The sequence below is a fragment of the Thalassophryne amazonica genome, chromosome 6, assembly GCF_902500255.1.
Source record: "Thalassophryne amazonica chromosome 6, fThaAma1.1, whole genome shotgun sequence".
Classification (NCBI taxonomy): Eukaryota; Metazoa; Chordata; class Actinopteri; order Batrachoidiformes; family Batrachoididae; genus Thalassophryne; species Thalassophryne amazonica.
In genome coordinates, this window is record NC_047108.1 from 77,266,612 (window position 1) to 77,290,824 (window position 24,213).

The window sequence follows — 24,213 nt, forward strand, 5'->3', positions numbered from 1 at the left end:
TACAATAACTTCAGTTTTATCTGAATTTAAAAGCAGGAAATTAGAGGTCATCCATGTCTTTATGTCTGAAAGACATTCCTGCAGTTTAACTAATTGGTGTGTGTCCTCTGGCTTCATGGATAGATAAAGCTGGGTATCATCTGCGTAACAATGAAAATTTAAGCAATGCTTTCTAATAATACTGCCTAAGGGAAGCATGTATAAAGTGCATAAAATCGGTCCTAGCACAGAACCTTGTGAAACTCCATAATTAACCTTAGTCCATGAAGAAGACTCCCCATTTACATGAACAAATTGTAATCTATTAGATAAATATGATTCAAACCACTGCAGCGCAGTGCCTTTAATACATATGGCATGCTCTAATCTCTGTAATAAAATTTTATGGTCAACAGTATCAAAAGCAGCACTGAGGTCTAACAGAACAAGCACAGAGATGAAGTCCACTGTCTGAGGCCATAAGAAGATCATTTGTAACTTTCACTAATGCTGTTCTTCACTAATGTACTATGATGAATTCTGAAACCTGACTGAAACTCTTCAAATAGACCATTCCTCTGCAGATGATCAGTTAGCTGTTTTACAACTACCCTTTCAAGAATTTCTGAGAGAAAAGGAAGATTGGACATTGGCCTAAAATTAGCTAAGATAGCTGGGTCAAGCCTGTGGTACATAGCCACTAATAAAGATAGATTGATCATATTTAAGATTGAAGCATTAATTAATGGTAGGGCTTCCTTGAGCAGCCTGGTAGGAATGGGGTCTAACAGACATGTTAATGGTTTGGAGGAAGTGGCTAATGAAAGTAACTCAGACAGAACAATCGGAGAGAAAGAGTCTACCCAAATACCAGCATTACTGAAAGCAGCCGAACATAAAGATATGTCTTTGGGATGGTTAGGAATAATTTTTTCTCTAATAGTTAAAATTTTATTTGCAAAGGAAGTCATGAAGTCATTACTAGTTAAAGGAATACTCGGCTCAATAGAGCTCTCTTTGTCAGCCTGGATACAGTGCTGAAAAGAAACCTGGGGTTGTTCTTATTTTCTTCAATTAGTGATGAATAGTAAGAGCTCCTAGCTTTACGGAGGGCTTTCTTATAGAGCAACAAACTTTTTCCAGGCTAAATGAAGATCTTCTAAATTAGTGAGGCGCCATTTCCTCTCCAGCTTAATGAAACTTATTCCCCACTGCTGGGTAGTCCATTAAAGTAAATGTAAATGTTATTAAGAAATGATCAGACAAAAGGGGTTTTCAGGGAATACTGTTAAGTCTTCAATTTCGATGCCATATGTCAGAACAAGATCTAAAGTGTGGCTGAAGTGGTGGGTGGCCTCATTTACATTTTGAGCGAAGCCAACAAAGTCTAATAATAGATTAAATTCAGTGCTGAGACTGTCATTCTCAGCATCTATGTGGATGTTAAAATCACCCACTATAATTATCTTATCTGAGCTAAGCACTAAGTCAGACAAAAGGTCTGAAAATTCACAGAGAAACACAGTAACAACCAGGTGGACGATAGATAACAAATAAAACTGGTTTTTAGGACTTTGAATTTGGATGGACAAGACTAAGAGGCAAGCTTTCAAATGAATTAAAGCTCTGACTATTGACGAGATACTCTATCTCACTTACAGAGTTTAGGTAGCTACTCTGCACTGTGTTGGTATATGGCATTAGAGAACATAAAGAAGGAATCATATCCTTAAACCTAGTTACAGTGCTTTCTGAAAGACTTCTAGTGTAATGAAACTTATTCCCCACTGCTGGGTAGTCCATCAGAGTAAATGTAAATGTTATTAAGAAATGATCAGACAGAAGGGAGTTTTCCGGGAATACTGTTAAGTCTTCTATTTCCATACCATAAGTCAGAACAAGATCTAAGATATGATTAAAGTGGTGGGTGGACTCATTTACTTTTTGAGCAAAGCCAATAGAGTCTAATAATAGATTAAATGCAGTGTTAAGGCTGTCATTCTCAGCATCTGTGTGGATGTTAAAATCGCCCACTATAATTATCTTATCAGAGCTAAGCACTAAGTCAGACAAAAGGTCTGAAAATTCACAGAGAAACTCACAGTAACGACCGGTGGACGATAGATAATAACAAATAAAACTGGTTTTTGGGACTTCCAATTTGGATGGACAAGACTAAGAGTCAAGCTTTCAAATGAATTAAAGCTCTGTCTGGGTTTTTGATTAATTAATAAGCTGGAGTGGAAGATTGCCGCTAATCCTCCCCCTCGGCCTGTGCTACGAGCATTCTGACAGTTAGTGTGACTCGGGGGTGTTGACTCATTTAAACTAACATATTCATCCTGCTGTAACCAGGTTTCTGTAAGGCAGAATAAATCAATATGTTGATCAATTATTATATCATTTACTAACAGGGACTTAGAAGACAGAGACCTAATATTTAATAACCACATTTAACTGTTTTAGTCTGTGGTGCAGTTGAAGGTGCTATATTATTTTTTCTTTTTGAATTTTTATGCTTAAATAGATTTTTACTGGTTATTGGTGGTCTGGGAGCAGGCACCGTCTCTACGGGGATGGGGTAATGAGGGGATGGCAGGGGGAGAGAAGCTGCAGAGAGGTGTGTAAGACTACAACTCTGCTTCCTGGTCCCAAACCTGGATAGTCACGATTTGGAGGGTTTAATAAAATTGGCCAGATTTCTAGAGATGAGAGCTGCTCCATCCAAAGTGGGATGGATGCCGTCTCTCCTAACAAGACCAGGTTTTCCCCAGAAGTTTTGCCAATTATCTATGAAGCCCACCTCATTTTTTATGAGGTATATGGCACATTATAGTGGGAATATTAACATTTGCTGAAAAGAAAAAAATTCTGGAACCACCCATGAAAATGATTTAATGATATCAGTTCAAATGTTTCCCCCAGCAATCCAAAAAAAAAAAAACATCTTATTGCCTCCTTGGCAGAGATAATGAAATAAACCTAGTCATGAAGCAGACTTGATTAAATATTGCAACAAAATACTTTTGCCAGTTTTACAATTGGTATTTATTGAAACAAAGTCGAGCAACAATCCAATCTGTAAAAAGTAACAAAATATCAGCTATAACGCATCAAGTTTAACAAACATCAAGTTCATGTTGAAGCTTATAAATATACAATGCTGGAACTGGTTGAAATGGTTATGCTGTGTCTATGGAGAATCATCACAGGGATGGTGAGTGGTAAGTGAATGGTACTGGAAATTTGCGGCATCGCTAAACATCTGTGAAAGTGAGAAGAGCCCAAAAAAGTACCATTATGAAATAATAAGGTGCATTTCCCTTTACAAAGAAACAGTGAAAACCTGCATTAGTGAGCCCAAAACTTTAAAAAAAAGTGACTTCAAACCTTGGGAATGTCTGAGTAAATATTGATCAATATGAAAAAAAAAGTGTTTTAAGAAGCTTACAGGAGGATCTGGTTAAAGACAATAAATACATGTTACTGATTGTTTGGATAGACATAGTATATACACAAAAATGGAATATTTCACCAATGTAACCACAACATTGCCCATATATAGTCGAACCGTGTACGTATTGTAAAATAATGTTAAATGGATAATCTGCATTAATATGGAAACATACTTTATAATATTGATACATTTACTGAAGACATGCCGTCGATAAAAACAGACATAGAGACTGTTTTAAGCTTCAAAGTGCATAATGGTGGAGGGCTTGTTGCAGCATGCTAAGGCTTCTGGAAAGGTTTAATTTAAGGGCCCAATCCCTAAAGCAGCCATGCTGTTTACCCACTGTTCTCAAAAGGGCTAACAAAATTCTGTTGTGCTGAGAGGGGACCAGCGGACTTCAGTGAAAATGTGAAGGGCCATTATGACTCATCGCTACACTATTCTCGCACCACTTATGCAAATCAAACACACCTATCGGCGTTAGGAAATGGGAAGCTGCAATCCAATTTCCTAATAAACTTGACCCATCTGAGAAGAAAAGAAAAATGGTTGGGCAGTTAGTGAAATCAAGAAGGATGTAGGTGGAATAGTAAGCTTTAACCCAGTTTTAGGCACTTGAGTTAGTTTTTTTTTTTTTTTAAAAGGCCAGAATAAAAGATCATCTCAAAATAAATATTTCATGATATTTTCAGTTTCTGAAATTTTTTTGTTGAAAAAGTCAGTCATTTTGCAATGGCATAATTGTTTAACTCTATAAATATAATTTATATAGTTTCTTTCTTCCATTCTCTCTCTGTCTTCTTTGTCGTTCCGATGGACGTGTACAGACTAAACGCCCATCGTCTGCAAGCGCGTAGAAGATATCGCTCCATTTCTCACTTGCACACAAATTGGTCTACAATTTTGGTGCAGCGCTTGCATTTTACGTAGCAGCACCAATGGAACTTGCAGTGGCATCGCTCCACTATCTGGGCCTTGTACTGGTCGTAACCACGTCCGCAGCACATCAGCTCGCACCCGTCCATGCCTTCGGACGTCTTGTTGCACAGGCGTCCCACTGTGCCCAGGGAGCCTGTGCTCTGGTTTTTCAGGCAGTAGTCTGGACTGGACTCGATGTACACCAGGTCGTGGCTCGTGGGTGCGTTGAACTTGCTGTGCATCTGCACCAATCTTCCACGCGAATTGAGCTTCATGGCGGCGGCACTGTCGTACTTCTCCTTCAGTGCGTCGCCCACTTTGCGGAAGTCGGCCAACTGCAGCCAGCAGGTCTTAAGGCTGCATGAGCCTGACACGCCGTGACATTTACAGGACACGTTGGCCAGGTCCGAAACAATCTGAGAGGGACAGAACAGATGGAAGAAATAAACAGATTAATAAAGAGATGTACAGTTTATTGTTAAATAGATCAGATTCAATCTACCTTTGAAACGTTAAATATGATACTGTTTCATGTTAAACATGATCAAAATCTCATAATTCCACATCTGTGAATGTAGAAGCTGATACTTTAAGCAAACCAGACAAAAGTCAATGATGTTCACATGACTAAGGGCCCCTTCTCACATACTGTGAATTTGATCGATTTGCGCATAAAGTGTGCACGAAGCAGGAATCGTGTGCAAAACATGTAAAATCATAGTCATGAATGGACATAAATAAAAACATGTATTGCTTGGTGACGGGTTGCAGCGAGCAAGCGCGGTGCAGCCCATTGACAGGCTACCCCCCAAGTTGAAACAGCCTGTTAGCTCATAACACAGCGGATGATCTGACTGTCACGTCACCCACGTGAGCTCTGTTCCACATGATGTGGTGCAAGTCCTGCAGCGCTCTGGCAGGACACGCATGCAGGCTGGCTGGACACACACCAGCAAAGGTGGACATGACCAGAGCACACTGCTTCTCATTCATGTCATTTCATGACTGTACATCAGTGACCATGGGCCATCTACAGAGGAACAGATGGATCATACTTGTATTGCCCACTTGATAAATGCGGTGTTTTTATATGGTGCGTGGTTTTTTTGTTTGTTGTTGGTTTTTTTTTTAAATACGCCCGTGTCCTTTCTGATATCAGGCAGTTTCTGGCATCTTTCACGGGACAGCAATGGTAGCTCAGTGGTAAAGTTTCTGACTGGAAATCAGAGCTTTTGGAAGGCGTGGGTTTGATTCCCGTGGGTGGCATGTAATTATTATTATTTTTTAAATTTTCAACCACATTGCATAGCAGCTGTGAAAAACTGCTGTGTTCCGGCATGCACAAACCATCGCTCCGGCATCGTGCATGCCTGCCCATCGGCGTAATGTTTCGTGGTGCGCTCATACAAGCTCTACCGCCGTGAGTCGCCCTGGAGTTGTACGTATTCGCACTGTGTGTGAAGGGGCCCTTAAGCTCGTCTGGCTTTGCAAAATCAAATTCAAGGTCATAGCCATATAACTCAAACAGTCTGAAGCGACCTACTCCTTATTCTGCTGCTCCCGTTAGGGGTTAGCATCCATCACCAACTCATCCCATCTTCTACATCTTCTGTTGCACAAACCACCTGCATGTCCTCCCTCAGCACATCCATAAACCTGTTCTTTGGTCTCCCTCTTCTCCTCCGACCTGGGCATCCATCACCAACTCATCCCATCTTCTACATCTTCTGTTGCACAAACCACCTGCATGTCCTCCTTCCTCAGCACATCCATAAACCTGTTCTTTGGTCTCCCTCTTCTCCTCCGACCTGGGCCCTCCATCATCCGCATCTTTCTCCCTATATACCCTGGGTCTCTCCACTGCACATGCCCAAACCATCTCAGTCTTGCCTTTCTGACTTTTCAGTTTTGTAAACGTCTTCCTTTCACTCTTGCAGATATCCTTTCAGAAATCACTCTAACCACTCTTTCCCACCCACTCCACCCTGTCTGTACCTTCTTCTTCCCCATGCTACCACAACCTCGTTTACTTTAGACAGCTGACAAGAAGTATTAAAACTTTAACGTACCCTAACCACGTCTACTTCTTGCACCTGCACTATTCCACTGTGCTCCCTCTCATTTACACAAGCTCTCAGTCTTGATCATGATGGCTTTCACTCCCTTTCTCTCCAGAGCATACTGCCAGATCATCTCAAACTGGTCCCAACTGGACACAAGTGAGCAAATGTGAAGGCCACACAAAATATATTAAGGTGTCAGTAAATCACAAAGAACTAACTTGCATGATTCACTGTCAAACATGTAAGGTGTAGATGTTTCACTCAGAGTGCCCCTTCTCATTTACATAAGCATATGTAGTCCCAGATTCATAGTTTATGTTACCATTTGAGTTCCATCACTCTAACCTGAATAGATGCTAACTGTCCAAGATAACCATAGTAAGCTTGATGTTATTTTCTATCACTTTTCTATCTAATACACTATATAACAGTATGTGGTATACTATATAAACAGCAACACAACAAACATGCAGTCACTCTCATAAGACATCTTAACAAATGATCCTGTTAAAGTCTCCACTGGTGTCCATAATAAGACACTGTCCACTCATTTGTCCTACTTGGAAAAAAAAAAAAAAACAGCAACAAATACCTGGCTTCTTTTGAGTTGGATTCAAGATGTCTGGAATGAAATATAAATACCAGAGCTGCCTCCAGCGATTCCATCTCCCCACAGATCAAAGCCTCAGGAGGGGAGAGCAGACTGAGCTGTTACACACCCCATCAGCAGAGACTAATCTGACTGACCTGGACTATCTCATGTCCAGCTTTTCTTGCTCTTTCTATCACTGCATGGTCAATTTATAGCTCCTAGTTTGCCATTTATCTGGTGAAGATCCAACAGCCAGTGGGACTGTGGAGTTCTTACATACCCTCCTTCCTGCCTCATTGTTGTGAAGATTCATCAACAGCCGTGCACTCTCGTACGAGCCTTTGGGGTAGCTCTTCTCTCGCTCGCGTGCATCCACAAATTCCTTGGAGAACCTATAGCCATAGTTGAGGTTGTCCCCGCAGCCGCCCCACAGCCAGTCTCGGGGCAGGTCTTTGGGGCGAGCTGCACGGCTACATCCACAGCTGGAGAGCTCCCCCTCTCTGCAGGCACGGCTCACGGCATTCACCACACCGGCTGCACTGATGGCATACGTGAAAGCAGTTTCTCGACTGCCTGCAAGTACAGAAACAAGAACGTCATGCTTATTAATGCAACACAAATGGAGAGCCAATTAAATGGCTATCCAAATGAAACTGGATAGCCATCAACTACTTGTACTTTTTGTATTTATATGCAGTGGTGGGCACAGTTCCGCTAATCTGCTAACCACTAATTAGCAAAGCTAACTTTTTGTTAGCGAATTAGCTTTTCAGCTAACTTTGAAAACCATCAGCGGATTAATTAGCTTCAACTAAATTTAGTTCTGCTAACATTTCTTTGCTGGCATAGTGAGTAAAGCCAAATAGTCAAAAACATTTGTAAACCCTAACATTGTCTGTTGCGTGTTTTTTGAGTTCCTTACAGCCAGGCTGCTGTAAGGAACTAAGGAGCCCACCATACAGCAGCTCAGACAGTGCCAGAAGAGGTAAATCACAATGTCCTTTTCACTCATGGTCACAACATAACTTCACCAAACTAACTACATTCCTTGAACTATTAAAACACAACAAATCTATAACAGTAACTGCTAAGCTAATTAGTAGATGGTCACTGGCTCCTTGATGTACATGGTGGATCCTAGCTCTCTGGACATAAATAGAAATAAACAAAATCTGTAGTTTCTGTCAAAAGCATTTCCTTTCAGTTATTAACGACACAAACATAACTCCATAGACTCTGAGCTGAGCTCTTCAGCCAGCTGAGCTGCACATCAGGATGTAATTCATGAGAAAAAACAAAACAAAACCAAAAAAAAAAAAAAAAACAGGACGTCTGAGTTTGGGAGAAAAAAATGGTTTTGGTCAGTTCTAGTTTACTGTTCTAACATTTGGAAAGGAGGTGTCATTTGATTTAAAACAGCAATTCGCTCTGAAGTTATTAATTCCGACCGTAATCTGTGCGGCTCTTTGGAGCTGTCCACTTAGTCCCACAAAACAGAGGATATTATTATTATTATTTCCATTACCTAATGGACAACTTCAGTTTACGCACTGGCTGGTGCTCACAGCAGTGAACCGATTCTCACCCCAGAGAACTATCATGTAACACTCCGGTGTGGAACGGAGGACAATTCTTGTTTCTTGCCCACAAGACGACAAGAGTCCCAGTTCATGACTTTAATCCACACAAAGGTGATTCACAATTGACATCTTTAAATGGCTTTGAGAGGGGTTAATGAAGAAATTGCTGACATGCCACTGAAAACAAAGCAGGGAACCAGTGAACAGTAGGTCGAAGCACTGCTTCATTGTTTCAAGCAGACAAGCTGCAGTCTATAATCAATGTAAAGAAATGATCATTTCCCGCTAAACACCCTCAAAAACAATGGCTGCACTGGTGTCCTGATCTGAAGGACCGATAAGGGAATAGTTAAGCAAAAACGCTGTTGATGTCACTATTTTTGTTGTGGTAGAAATATTCACACTCCCATCCAGTAAATGGAAGTGTTCTATGCGGGTGATGAGAGGAGACTGATTTCCCATAATACCTTTTGGTGCTTGTGTCGGTGTGACGCTCAAACCTTCAGAATTACCACATTAACTTAAAATATAGGTGCGAGATTTTCACTTTGTAAAAATGACAGAGTTGCTGTTAATGTTCATAAACTGTCTGGAATTAGTCAGTTTATAAATAAAAACCACAAGTGAAAGGTACCTCGAGCTTGAGCTACACTGCCACACTCTGTAGTATTGTATGTGAATGGTAAGTGTCTTTGTAATGTAAGCTGTCTTTGCAGCAGCTGACAGGGCGCTAAAAGACAAAAGCACTGGCTCGTTTGTTTAGGGTTTGTGATTGCCAGTACTTAAACTCGAAACTGGCTTATCAGTCGCTGACAGTGTACCGAGTCAATGCTACAAGTTAGCTGTAACTTCAGCTAAATGTTTTTGCAGTTTATCGGTTTAGCGTTAAAAATTAACTTTTCAGGTAGCAGATATCGAAGATAACTTTTCGGTTAGCTGTGCTGTTTATATGTCACTTATTTTGCTTAATTTGAATATCAGCAGCTGGTCTGCTCTGTGTAAGCCTGATCCCATATCAGATCTCAGAAGCTAAGCAGTGCAGTATCTGGTTAGTACTTGGATGGGAGACCTCTTCGGAACACCAGCGGCTGTGTGTGTTTCTCCAGGTAAAACTGGAGTTGCGTCAGGAAGGGCATCTGTCGTAAAACCTGTGCCAAATACCATTGGGGATCTGGCTGTATCCACTGTGGCAACCCCGAACAATACGGGAGCAGCTGAATGGACAACAACAACAGTTATAGCGTAATATCCAGTGGTGGGCACAGATAACCAAAAAATTAACTTCGATAACAGATAATAAGATAACTGAAAAGTTATCTTTGTAAAGATAAAACGATAAACCACCCAAAAATGTATCGGAAGTTACAAATAACTGATAACAGATAAATTCCAATATTGTCTACATTTGCAACTACTAATAAACTGTATTTGAGTTTTAACGCCACAATACCTTCTAGTAATATTAAAAGTGACAGACCCAAACAATGAGACCACACTTTTGTCTTTGAACATCCTGCCCACTGCTGGAAACTCCTATTTACTGCACAGCTTCCAGCACAGAGGCACCCTGAGAGCAGCCACAAAGCCAGCTCTCTATTAGTCACAACGCTCCAGTCAGGCGGAGGTCTTGGAAAATAAAGTCATGCTGACTTATGGTTTTGATTTATAAATAACATTAATACCAATAAAATAACTCTCTTAATGTCAGTTATGTCATTTGTAAAGTTAAAATATAACATATCTTTTAATGTTGAATAATGCACTAATTCTGAAGTTTTGTAACAAACACAGGCAGATCGCAAAGGATTCTGGGTAAAAGTGCCTCTGCTAAACACTGATTGGTTCAGTCATTCATTATGTAAACCACCACGTTAATGTGACGGGTGTTGGTGTTTACAGATAAATGTGCTTTTGTAAAATATTCCATTTTTTATTTGTAAAAACAGGCATTTTTACGGAGCCCTGGAAGTGTCATCGCAAAATGTTTTGCATGTGGAGAGAATGTGCGCTCATTTTATTAGTGCCATGCTCATGTTTGATGATGTTGTAAAACGTGCAGTTTGTCTTGACACATAAATGTTGGCTTTACACTGTGCGAGTTTTGGCCGTTTTTCAGATGATTTTTCATTCGTGCGAGAATTTATTGGACCGAGTTTCAGGTTAATCGTGCGTCCTGCATCGTGTAGTGTATACATGGAGTAACAAGCTGCGTTTAACATCTCACGACTACCTCCTGATCGCCGATCGTATGGTCGAATGAAAATCAAACCTGTTTGATATTATTCTGTATCCTGCTCCTGAGGGACTACAAGTGTCCAACCGCTCGCACTGTGCCTGTGCAAACACCACAGAGCTGTCTTGTAACGTTTTGTTGTTGTTGTTTTGTTTTTAAACTTAATTTGTAAAAAAAAAAAAAAAAAAAAAAAAAAGCCATTTGCAAAGCCAAAAAGTTGATTTGACAACCATCTGATATAACCGGGGTCAAAATAAATAGAACACTGCCATCTACTGGTGCCCAGACGCTTAGTACTTAGGGCGAATACTGCCATGAACACTACTGGCCACTAGATGGCAGTAGAGGGCTGAAAAACTTGCCAAAACAAAATCCAAGATAATCCGTGTCTGCTACATTTAAGATGCGTGGAATTTAACAAACGCAAATACAACGTCTATAAACCCAGAGAATATATTCACGAGAGTTTTAGGCACTAGAGTTTAATCCTGTTGTCCGTGGAGCCCGAACAGAGTGTCTGAAATGCATTTGTCCTGTCGTGAACGTACTGAGATTACCCTATCACCCATAATGCACTGCTGGGCACAGAATGTGCTGACTAAAACCTTAAAATTAGCACATTACTTTAAAACTAAAACACATATCTGATATTTTCACTTTATAAAACGTCAGACATGACAGTAATTTTAAATAACTTGTCCAAAATTAGTTTGGTTAAAATTTGAACCATAATTTAAAACGTATGCCTCTGGATGACTTGGGTGTTATTGCCAGCATATCAGTATGGTGTTAAAGGAAATGATTTTTTTTTTTTTGTGAGACCACTTCTCTTTTGCCTGCAGAGGACAGAGTGGTTTCTTCAAAAACAGCTCTCTTCTGTTTGCAGAGGGTAGAACTATACATCTGTTAGGAAACTTTTAACAGAAAGGTTCTCAACTGATTTTAAATTTTAAAAATGTTTGTCACTGTTCATCTTTGTTTACTATGTTATCGGTCTAAAAGTTATTGGACAAAAATGTATCGGAAGATAATTAGTCCGATAATGGTTTTTAAAGTTATCTAAAAAGATAATCCGATAATGAAAACATTATTTACGATAATTATCTGTTATCGGATTATCGGAACTGTGCCCACCACTGGTAATATCACATGACCTCATTAAATATACTCTGTAGAGCACATCAGCAACATGCACATTGGAATCTGGTTTTATGTTATTGTGTGTCAGCCACAGGGAAATGAACCCCCACCCCCAGTGACAGCTCCTATATAAGCAGCTGTCATTTTGTCAAAAGTGAGGGATAGAAATTAGCTTATATTCATATGTCAGGATGGATTCTGGAGCCAGAGTTCACTGGCTGCCTTGTTTCTTCCTCCTCTGCACAGTACAGAGGTTTTCCTCTCACCAAATACTTGATGCGTTACCACCACTGTACGAATCCACAGACAAAAGGACAAAACAGAGATGAGGAGATAAGAGACTAAAGGAAAAACACAGACAGACACACACCAGTAGGCCAAACTGTGAGCGAGTGTGGTTGACAAAGTAGATGGCGGCACAGCTGCATGAAAATAAAAAAGTAAGCCTCTTATTGGTGCAGGGCCAAATCTTTAGAGTGTGCGATAATGGTAATAACAGATGGACAGAAAGAGAGATGACTATAGAGATAAGTCAACAAAAAGATATCGAAGTTTTAAAAAAAAAGAGAATGTTCAAGCGCAGGAAAAGACCATTACGGTTATTATTAATACAGCTTTTTTTTTTTCTTTTTAAGTGGCCCCATGATATTGGGTTAATAGTAGACGTGTGGACAGACAAATTGCTGTCTCCTTTGCCGTTGCCTCCCCCTCCCTTTGCCTGCATCTCACCCTGGAACCAGCCAAGTCAGGCAGGGGAGAAGGTCTGAACCTGACCACTCTGGCACTACCCCCCCAGAGCTGAGCCTTAAATTACCAGCAGAGGCCTAAGCCAGCAAATAGATGGACAGACGGACAGAGAAGGACATGTTTACTCGGCCCACAGCGGGCTGAGATGGGAGCGACTGGGGGAGGGAGGGAGGGGGAGCTGCTGCTGATGAGGTTTCTATGAAGACTGATCTGTGGAGAGGGAGTTTGGAGCAGTGGAGTGTGGTGGAAACAGACAGGCGTCCTAAAAACACAGACGTGCCTGTGCAGTCATGCAAGGTAAAAAGGAGCAACATGATGAAAAGTCCACCATGATCATCACAAATGGTTGTGATCAATAACTGATGGAACTTCTGATACTTGAAACCAAGTGGTTATTCTAAAACACACAAACGATGAGCACACAATTCCAAGTACAGGATTTGCTTTCAAGCGGCGCAGCTTCTACTTGAGATCTGCGCCCGCTCCATGAACAATGTCTGACAAAGTGATATACTGGTGTGCCGCTCGTGGCTCCGCTATTAGCTGTAACTACAGTGAGTGTGTGTGTGTGTGTGTGTGTGTGTGTGTGTGTGTGTGTGTGTGTGTGAGAGATCGTCTCCCATTCATCAGGGGAAAAGTAGTTTTCCTGCCTCCCTCTTGCTCCGTGTCGGGAGCTGCTTCGGCAGGCCAAAGCCACATGTGATTTATCCAGGAACCTCACCCACCAACTATTCCCTCCACACAGCTGCTGAGAATCAGCAGCCCTGTACATGTCTCACAAACACCAGAACCGGAGTGAAACAGGAGCATGGAGAGGGGCGGAAAATAGAACCTATGGAACACAAGCAGGGCTACGAGGGACGGATTTCAAGATTAAACAACTCCTGAATTGTTCCACGTCCAATGATGGCAGAAACAAGGAGCTTTGAAACTTTGCACCAACCTAACCTGCTTCACAAAGCAATTCTAAAAGCTTGAAACAGTGACTTAAACAACTGCACCAGACAACGAGTCATTGTTCTGAAAGGCTTGAAATTAATCAATTGCTTTACAAACCATTTCATTGTTTCAATTAAGCTAGAAACAATGAATTCATCAACTGTTACAAATAAATCAATGTTTTTAAAGGCACAAAACTAAATGAATCAATTCTCCATATGACAAAAATAAACCCAGAATGCATAGTCCACGTCTGGGGTTTTATTTTTGCAGTCAGCTGAACTATTGGTCACTTTCTGACAGTGAACACTCCGGCTTTGCAGGTCCTGGAAAGTACGCTGTGTTTGTACATGTCTACGAGAAAGTCACACAAGTTCATCCAATTTTGGAAGAGTGTGACCATGAAGGCTTGGAGAAGTGGTAGTGCGCGACTACAGCAGAAGGCTCCGTTCATTATGTCAAAGGAATGCTGTGAGACAGGACTTGAAACAGTTACCACCACTATGTGCTCATGATGTCTGAGCTCACTTGCTTTTGAACTGTGACTGGACAAATAAAAGAATCAAGAAATACAAATGTAATGATGTTATCGGATTTTACTGACCATCAGATCAAATTCATGGAACTTGGAATTACCGAAGGATACAAACCCTACAAAGATTGTGAGCCAGTGTGGCTCTGATCGCAATCTCCATGGGAAGAAATGAAAAAAAAAAAAAACAAAACAAAAAAAAAACATAAAATCAAGAAACACAAATGTGATGATGGCTATCGTATTTTACAGACCTTCATGTTGAACATGTAGGATTTTGAAGGATCGAAGCATACAAAGTCATGTGAAGCCCGAGCAGCATCGAACAGCAACACAACACTGTACATGGTTGCTCTGTGTCACTTCAGAAGAAGTAGTTCATAGGTATGTGGTTGTGTTGCAAAGCATGTATTTATTACTTAGTGTGTCCAAATTCTGTCAGCTGAATCAAAAAAATTAATTGCTTGCTTTCTGACCACTTCAAGGGTTACAACATAAGGAGGTACGGGTGACTGCAAATCCCAGTAAAATAAGACAGTAATTGTGTCGGAATCAGAATAGCCTTTATTCGCCAAGTATCTACAAGAATACAAATAATACGACTTCGGTTTGAAATTGCGGAAGAGATGGACATCAGCACCTTTTCGGTACATTCCACTGTGACAGAAGATTTGGCCATGAAAAGAGTGGCTGTGAAATTCATGCTGCTGCTGACGCCAGAGCAAAAGCACCTTCGTGTTAAAGTCTCACAGGACATGCCCACCTCTTCCACAATTTCTCGGGTAGTCACACAACTGAAAAGTCACCGAAAGCCGTCTGAATCAACCGAATGGTTGCCACCTGGCTGTCACCCAGTTTCTGGCCAAATTTGATGCTCCAGACGTTCCGTCTTTTTCCTTGAAAAATAAAATCCGCTGAGCGCACTACACGTCCTCACACAAAGGCTGCTTACCAGAAAATGATGCAATCGACAGGCGTGAAAAAGTTCACGCATGCGCACGAAGGTTCAAGGTTTGCTCATGCAAGCACACGTGATTCAAATCCATCAGGTTTTTGCAAAAAATAAAAAGGTCCGATACTTTTCTAACAGACCTTGTATATATATATATGTGTGTGTGCATGTTTTTTTCAGTTTAAGTAGTTTATGGATTTCAGTCCACCTGTCAATCGGGAACGACGGCGTAAAACCCAGGATAGAAACCTCTGAAGAATTTATATTTACCACGTGTATTTTACACTGCCAATCAATGCATTAATGGATGTATTGCGGTTGTTTAAGCCGCAGGGTTCAAAGCATGAGAAAAAAAGCAGCAGCTTTTAGCTCGTAAATGACGGTGTATCTAATACCGAGATAAACTGTGACTTCTAATACTGTGTTTTACTGTTTTTGAAAGATGATAACAGTGTTTGGGTTTTATTTTTTATTTATTGATTTTTCGTGTTTTTGTGTTTGTGATCCCTGAATTTACCCAGCAGACCCTGTGACGCTTAAAGTGAAACTGGTTCATCAGAAGCCGATAGTGTAATCTGATGTTCATAGGTAATTGGCAAAGCTTCTGTGGAAAACCTGGTCTTGTTAGGAGAGACGGCATCCATCCCACTTTGGATGGAGCAGCTCTCATTTCTAGATATCTAGCCAATTTTCTTAAATCCTCCAAACCGTGACTATCCAGGGTTGGGACCAGGAAGCAGAGTTGTAGTCTTACACACCTCTCTGCAGCTTCTCTCCCCCTGCCATCCCCCCAATACCCCATCCCAACACCCCCGAGTCACACTAACTGCCAGAACGCTCGTAGCACGGGCCGAGGCGGAGGATTAGCAGCAATCTTCCACTCCAACTTATTAATTAATCAAAAACCCAGACAGAGCGTTAATTCATTTGAAAGCTTGTCTCTTAGTCTTGTCCATCCAAATTGGAAGTCCCAAAAACCAGTTTTATTTGTTATCTAACGTCCTCCTGGTCGTTACTGTGAGTTTCTCTGTGAATTTTCGGACCTTTTGTCTGACTTAGTGCTTAGCTCAGATAAGACAATTATAGTGGGCGATTTTAACATCCACACAGATGCTGAGAATGACAGCCTCAACACTGCATTTAATCTATTGTTAGACTCGATTGCCTTTGCTCAAAATGTAAATGAGTCCACCCACCACTTTAATCATACCTTAGATCTTGTTCTGACTTATGGTATGGAAAATGAAGACTTAACAGTATTCCCTGAAAACCGCCTTCTGTCTGATCATTTCTTAATAACATTTACATTTACTCTGATGGACTACCCAGCAGTGGGGAATACGTTTCATTACAGTAGAAGTCTTTCAGAAAGCACTGTAACTAGGTTTAAGGATATGATTCCTTCTTTATGTTCTCCAATGCCATATACCAACACAGGGAAGAGTAGCTACCTAAACTCTGTGAGTGAGATAGATTATCTCGTCAATAGTTTTATATCCTCATTGAGGACAACTTTGGATGCTGTAGCTCCTCTGAAAAAGAGAGTCTTAAATCAGAAGTGCCTGACTCCGTGGTATAACTCACAAACTCGCAGCTTAAAGCAGATAACCCATAAGTTGGAGAGGAAATGGCGTCTCACTAATTTAGAAGATCTTCACTTAGCCTGGAAAAAGAGTCTGTTGCTCTATAAAAAAAAGCCCTCCGTAAAGCTAGGACATCTTACTACTCATCACTAATTGAAGAAAATAAGAACAACCCCAGGTTTCTTTTCAGCACTGTAGCCAGGCTGACAGAGTCAGAGCTCTATTGAGCCGAGTATTCCTTTAACTTTAACTAGTAATGACTTCATGACTTTCTTTGCTAATAAAATTTTAACTATTAGAGAAAAAATTACTCATAACCATCCCAAAGACATATCGTTCTCTTTGGCTGCTTTCAGTGATGCCGGTATTTGGTTAGACTCTTTCTCTCCGATTGTTCTGTCTGAGTTATTTTCATTAGTTACTTCCTCCAAACCATCAACATGTCTGTTAGACCCCATTCCTACCAGGCTGCTCAACGAAGCCCTACCACTAATTAATGCTTCGATCTTAAATATGATCAATCTGTCTTTATTAGTTGGCTATGTACCACAGGCTTTTAAAGGTAGCAGTAATTAAACCATTACTTAAAAAGCCATCACTTGACCCAGCTATCTTAGCTAATTATAGGCCAATCTCCAACCTTCCTTTTCTCTCAAAAATTCTTGAAAGGGTAGTTGTAAAACAGCTAACTGATCATCTGCAGAGGAATGGTCTATTTGAAGAGTTTCAGTCAGGGTTTAGAATTCATCATAGTACAGAAACAGCATTAGTGAAGGTTACAAATGATCTTCTTATGGCCTCAGACAGTGGACTCATCTCTGTGCTTGTTCTGTTAGACCTCAGTGCTGCTTTTGATACTGTTGACCATAAAATTTTATTACAGAGATTAGAGCATGCCATAGGTATTAAAGGCACTGCACTGCGGTGGTTTGAATCATATTTATCTAATAGATTACAATTTGTTCATGTAAATGGGGAATCTTCTTCACAGACTAAGGTTAATTATGGAGTTCCACAAGGTTCTGTGCTAGGACCAATTTTATTCACTTTATACATGCTTCCCTTAGGCAGTATTATTAGACAGCATTGCTTAAATTTTCATTGTTACGCAGGCCCCACAAATCTTAGAAACATGGTGTCTAACCAGATCCTTAATCTGGATGGCATTACCCTGACCTCTAGTAATACTGTGAGAAATCTTGGAGTAATTTTTGATCAGGATATGTCATTCAATGCGCATATTAAACAAATATGTAGGACTGCTTTTTTGCATTTGCGCAATATCTCTAAAATTAGAAAGGTCTTGTCTCAGAGTGATGCTGAAAAACTAATTCATGCATTTATTTCCTCTAGGCTGGACTATTGTAATTCATTATTATCAGGTTGTCCTAAAAGGTCCCTGAAAAGCCTTCAGTTAATTCAAAATGCTGCAGCTAGAGTACTGACAGGGACTAGAAGGAGAGAGCATATCTCACCCATATTGGCCTCTCTTCATTGGCTTCCTGTTAATTCTAGAAAATAATTTAAAATTCTTCTTCTTACTTATAAGGTTTTGAATAATCAGGTCCCATCTTATCTTAGGGAACTCATAGTACCATAACACCCCAATAGAGCACTTCGCTCTCAGACTGCAGGCTTACTTGTAGTTCCTAGGGTTTGTAAGAGTAGAATGGGAGGCAGAGCCTTCAGCTTTCAGGCTCCTCTCCTCTGGAACCAGCTCCCAATTCGAATCAGGGAGACAGACACCCTCTCTACTTTTAAGATTAGGCTTAAAACTTTCCTTTTTACTAAAGCTTATAGTTAGGGCTGGATCAGGTGACCCTGAACCATCCCTTAGTTATGCTGCTATAGACTTAGACTGCTGGGGGGTTCCCATGATGCACTGAGTGTTTCTTTCTCTTTTTGCTCTGTATGCACCACTCTGCTTTTAATCATTAGTGATTGATCTCTGCTCTCTTCCACAGCATGTCTTTTTCCTGGTTCTCTCCCTCAGCTCCAACCAGTCCCAGCAGAAGACTGCCCCTCCCTGAGTCTGGTTCTGCTGGAGGTTTCTTCCTGTTAAAAGGGAGTTTTTCCTTCCCACTGTCGCCAAGTGCTTGCTCACAGGGGGTCATTTTGACAGTTGGGGTTTTTCTGTAATTATTGTATGGCTTTGCCTTGCAATATGAAGCGCCTTGGGGCAACTGTTTGCTGTGATTTGGCGCTATATAAATGAAATTGATTTGATTTGATGTGGCCACGTCCAAATCAATACTAATAGTTATCGGTTATCTCTAATAAAGATACATTTTGTAGCAGTTTATTGTTTTATCATCATAAAAGATAACTTTTCAGTTATCGGATTCATGGTTATCAAAGCTAACTTTTTGGTTAGTAGTGCCCGCCACTGTTTTCCAGCTCAGAGGAGGGCTCATATGGATAAAAATAAGGTTGTAGCTCATTGTCTACCTTCCTGAGGTTAAAAACTAGTGTTTGTTTTTCCACAACATTTCTCTTAAGATTATTGAGCTGTTTATCGGAGGGGAAGGTTTCTGTCCCCTGTGAGTTTCATGCTTTCATCGTCAAACTCCTCACCTGACACTGTCCCTGGAGAGGGACACCCCCAGCGGGGTTGGGCGCTTGACACTAGAAGGGAGAGCTGCTTGGATCACTTGCTGACCTCACCAGCTGTATTGACACCCAGCAGAAAAAAAAAAAAAAAAAAAATATATATATATATATATATATATATTTCAGTTAAAGTAGTTTATGGATTTCAGTTTACGGATCATTTACTGGAAAATCTTGATCGCAAACCCTATCACTGCAAAAAAAAAAAAAAAAATATATATATATATATATATATATTTTTTTTTTTTATATATATATTTATTTATTTATTTTTTTTTTTGCAGTGATAGGGTTTGCGATCAAGATTTTCCAGTAAATGATCCGTAAACTGAATTCCATAAACTACTTTAACTGAAATATATACATAATTTGAATTATATTTACGTTTTGCGAGACCTGCGTTCATGTTTTGGGAGACTTTTTTTTTCAGTATTCACGTTTTGCAGATAATTCACGTTTTGGGGGTTAACACCATGATTTCAGCAATTGTTTCTGATGAGTTATTGCTTTGGAGGGTTTGAAACTAAATGAAGCAATTGTGCTAGAAAACAATTTATTCCTTCAAAAACTTCCTTCAGCCAGTGTTGACATTAGAAAGACCAGTTCAATTGAATCTTTTAAAACAAATATTAGACCTTATTTATTTCTTCTGTTTATCTTTAGCAGCACGTTGGATTAGTCGTTAGCACTATTGCCTCATAGCGAGAAGGTCATGGGTTCAATTCCCGCCTGTGGCATTTCTGTGCGGAGTGTGCGTGTTCTTCCCATGTTTGTGTGGATTTCCGCCTGGTACTCCGGTTTCCTCCCACATTTAAAAGACATCTGGTCTTTAAAATCTGGTTAAATTATTTTTATTGTTGTCTGAATTATATTTGTATTTCAGTTTTTATTTCTACTTGATATTTTATATAAACCATTTTTATCTGTTTTATGATGTTAAGCACTTTGTAATTTGTTTCCCCTTTAAGTGATTTAATAAATAAATGTATTAATTTCATTGTTTTAAAAGGCTTTGCACTAAATGAATGAATTAGCTTATAAAACTGTTTAAAAATGCTAAAAACTGTGAATCTGGGTGCTTTGCTTCAGAAATTTGACAAGCTTGAAACAAAATGTTGGAGCTGCTTCAAAAAAACAAAAAAACAAAAAAAAAAATCAAATGTGGAAAATGATGAGAATTCGGCTTCTGCACAATACAAAGTGAAGTGTACAAAGCAATGTTCCAGATATGGAAATACTGTTAAACCCTAACCCATGAAATAGAAAGTAATGTGCAGTTAAGGTTGCTAGGCAGCTGAGACATCAAATCACAGCCTCATTCTGAAATGGAAAGCACCTTTCCAAAAACAGTGATCAATTTTGGGAGCAGAAAATCTTAAGAGTTTGTCCACGCTTGCATAATCCATGGAACACAAGCACTATGATTGCGACTACTTGGTGGATAGTGGATCCTACCCAGCACCCTCTGAGAATTAATTACAGACTCCACCCCTGCTATATAATGGAACCACTGGATGAACACAATACCTGTGGAAGCAAAGTACTCTTGTTTAACAATATATGCCATTTTAATCACTCTTCACTTTTTTCCCCCTCACCTATTTGCATGACCCGCCCAAAAACAGAGGAGTTGTCCACAGTGCTGCAGTTCCAGCGCCGATGTCTGAACTGGTATTGGCATTCCCTAATACCAGTCTTGGCGCCCTCGCCGATGTACTGCATATGGTCCTGGTAAAGCTGGCACAGCTTCTTCTGGCCCTGTGACAGACCCACGAGCTGGCTGCATAGCGGCTGAGCTCCAATGATGTAGGCCTCTGGAATCAGCAGTGGGTTCATGGCCAAAGACCTAAAAGGACACAATGCAGTTTTCACTCAAGTGTCAAACACCAAGAATTTTTCATCTCTTCCTGTTCTACCCTCACGTGATGCCAGGCGTTTTCAATTGGTGTCTTCCAGCACTTTATTAGCTACTCGTGGTTCCCAGTCCCACTCCTCAGGGGACCCCAATCTACAAATTTTTCATCTGTTATTGCTGTGATGAAAGCAGAATAGCTCATTCAGGGGTGCTCAGCCAATCCAGAGCTAAAAAAACAAACAAACAAAAAAACACCTGACTGAGCCAGCTAACTATGGGTAGCCCAGGTACAAATAGAAAATCTGGAGGTTAGCAGTCCCTCAGGACCAAGATTGCAAACCATTAACACATCAGTGAAGACACAGAACAGGAAATGATGGAAACAGAGACCAGATGTCTGTTCTCCATATGTAGAAAACCTTTTCAGATGAACTAATCCATTAAACAATCCTGGATTTCTCAATTCTTCAAAACAGGTGTTACATTGTCACAGCAACTCAACTTGGTACCAGCTTTTTTCAGTGAAAAAAGACAGGACAACCACCCAACCATGGCTGCTCCATTAGACACTTTTAGGGTCACAATCGTGAAAATCCTTTATTGTACCGTGCATCCAGAAAGTATTCACAGCGCTTCACTTTTTCCACATTTTATGTTACAGCCTTATTCCAAAATGGATGGAATTAATGTTTTCCCTCAAAATTCTACACACAATACCCCATAATGATAATGTGAAAAAAAATTAGTTTTCTTTTGTTTTTGTTTTTTAGATTTTTGCACATTTTTTAAAAAAAATCCCAAGAAATCACATGTAATAAGTATTCATCAAGCTCAAAACTGAGCTCAGGTACATCCCGTTTCCACTGATCATCCTTGAGATGTTTCTACAGCTTAACTGGACTCCACCTGGGGTAAATTCAGTTGATTGGGCATTATTTGGAAAGGCACACACACGTATACATATAAGGTCCCACAGTTGACAGTGCATGTCAGAGCACAAACCAAGCATGAAGTCAAAGGAATAGTCTGTGGACTTCCGAGACAGGAATGTCTCGAGGCACAAATGTGAGGAAGGGTACAGAAACATTTCTGCTACTTTGAATGTCTCAATGAGCACAGTGGCCTCCATCTTCTATAAATTGAAGAAGTACAGATACACCAGGACTCTTCCTAGAGCTGGCTGCCCATTTAAACTGAGCGATCGGGAGAGAAGGGCCTTAGACAGGGAGGTGACCAAGAACCCAATGGTCACTGTCAGAGCACCAGCATCCCTCTGTGGAGAGAGAAGGACCACCTTCTCTGCAGCAATCCACCAATCACACCTGTATGGTAGAGTGGCTAGACAGAAGCCACACCTTAGTAAAAGGCACATGGCAGCCAAACTGGAGTTTGCCAAAAGGCACCTGAAGGACTCTCAGATCATGAGAAACAAAATACTAATCAGATGTCTTATGAGATAAAGATTGAACTCTTTGGCGTAAATGCCAGGTGTCATGTTTAGAGGAAACCAGGCACCAATCCCTACAGTGAAGCATGGTGGTGGCATCATCATGCTGTGGGAATGTTTTTCGGCAGCGTGAACTGGGAGACTAGTCAGGATTGAGGGAAAGATGAATGCAACAATGTCCAGAGACATCCTGGATAAAAACCTGCTCCAGAGCACTCTTGACCTCAGACTGGGGCAACAGTTCATCTTTCAGCAGAACAATGACCCTAAGCACACAACCAAGATATCAAAGGAGTGGCCTCAGGACAAAGTGCTGAAAAGAGGAATGGGGAAAAACTGCCCAAAGATTGGTGCACCGAGCTTGTAGCATCATATTCAATAAGACTTGAGGCTGTAATTGCTGCCCAAGCTGCATCAATAAAGTATTGGGCAAAGGGTGTGAATGCTTATGTACGTGTGATTTCTAATTTTTTTTTTTTTATAAATTTGCAAAAATTAAAAAAAATTAATTATGTTGTCGTTATGGGGTGTTGTGAGCAGAATTTAAAGGGAAAAATGAAGTTACTCCATTTTGGAATAAAGCTGTAACATAAAATGTGGAAAAGTGAAGCACTGTGAATACTTTCTGGATGCATCGCATCTTGATGCCCCCCCCAAGAGATGCATTGCTTCAGTTGTGAGGGAGAAATTTTACATTATAATTTTTGAAATCAGTATTTTTGCATTTAACTTTAACCTATTTCCAGGTCCTTGGTGTGCAGATAGTTGATTTGAATATTAACTCTCAAGGGACTGACTGCCGTGCCTACGTCAGTGGGTTGTTTTTAATGTTTGTGGACCCTTGAGTGTTAAGAGATAAGACCATTAACACAGTGAACACACAAAAGTTGCAACAATAAAAAACTAAACTGTTCATTGCTTGCTGCTGTTGGATTTTGATTCTCCATTTCTCACTTAAATGTCTTTCACTTTTACATGGTCCATTTTTTATTCTTCTGGCTACAATTCATGCTGATACACGGTAATTTTTGCTAAAGCTTATAGTTAGGGCTGGATCAGGTGACCCTGAACCATCCCTTAGTTGTGCTGCTATAGACTTAGACTGCTGGGGGGTTCCCATGATGCATTGAGTCTTTCTTTTTATTCACCTCTTTTTGCTCTGTATGCACCACTCTGCATTTAATCATTAGTGATTGATCTCTGCTGTCTTCCACAGCATGTCTTTTTCCTGATTCTCTCCCCTCATCCCCAACCAGTCCCAGCAGAAGACTGCCCCTCCCTGAGCCTGGTTCTGCTGGAGGTTTCTTCCTGTTAAAAGGGAGTTTTTCCTTCCCACAAGTGCTTGCTCATAGGGGGGTCGTTTTGACCGTTGGGGTTTTTCTGTAATTACTGTGTGGCTTTTGCCTTACAATATAAAGCGCCTTGGGGCAACTGTTTGTTGTGATTTGGTGCTATATAAATAAAATTGATTTGATTTCAGTCTTAGGAGAATTATTACTGTTGCATTCAATTTGTAGGTCAATTTTTGCAACATCTCCTTTCATATTTTTTGGAGCTTACCCAGTATAAAATTCTGTGCCTCTAAT

At 40.4% G+C, this 24,213-nt stretch overlaps 1 protein-coding gene across 1 annotated transcript in view; it reads right to left on the minus strand.

The window, feature by feature from the left end:
- Window positions 1–3,003: 3,003 nt before the first annotated feature.
- LOC117512467 (protein Wnt-5a-like) overlaps window positions 3,004–24,213 on the minus strand; it is a 33,393-nt gene continuing 12,183 nt past the window's right edge. The window contains exons 4-6 of the mRNA XM_034172544.1: window positions 20,924–21,171; window positions 7,290–7,582; window positions 3,004–4,770 (exon numbers count right to left, since the gene is read on the minus strand). Coding sequence (XP_034028435.1) covers window positions 4,312–4,770; window positions 7,290–7,582; window positions 20,924–21,171 — 1,000 coding nt within the window. The 3' untranslated portion in view covers window positions 3,004–4,311. The remainder of the gene's footprint in view (window positions 4,771–7,289; window positions 7,583–20,923; window positions 21,172–24,213) is intronic.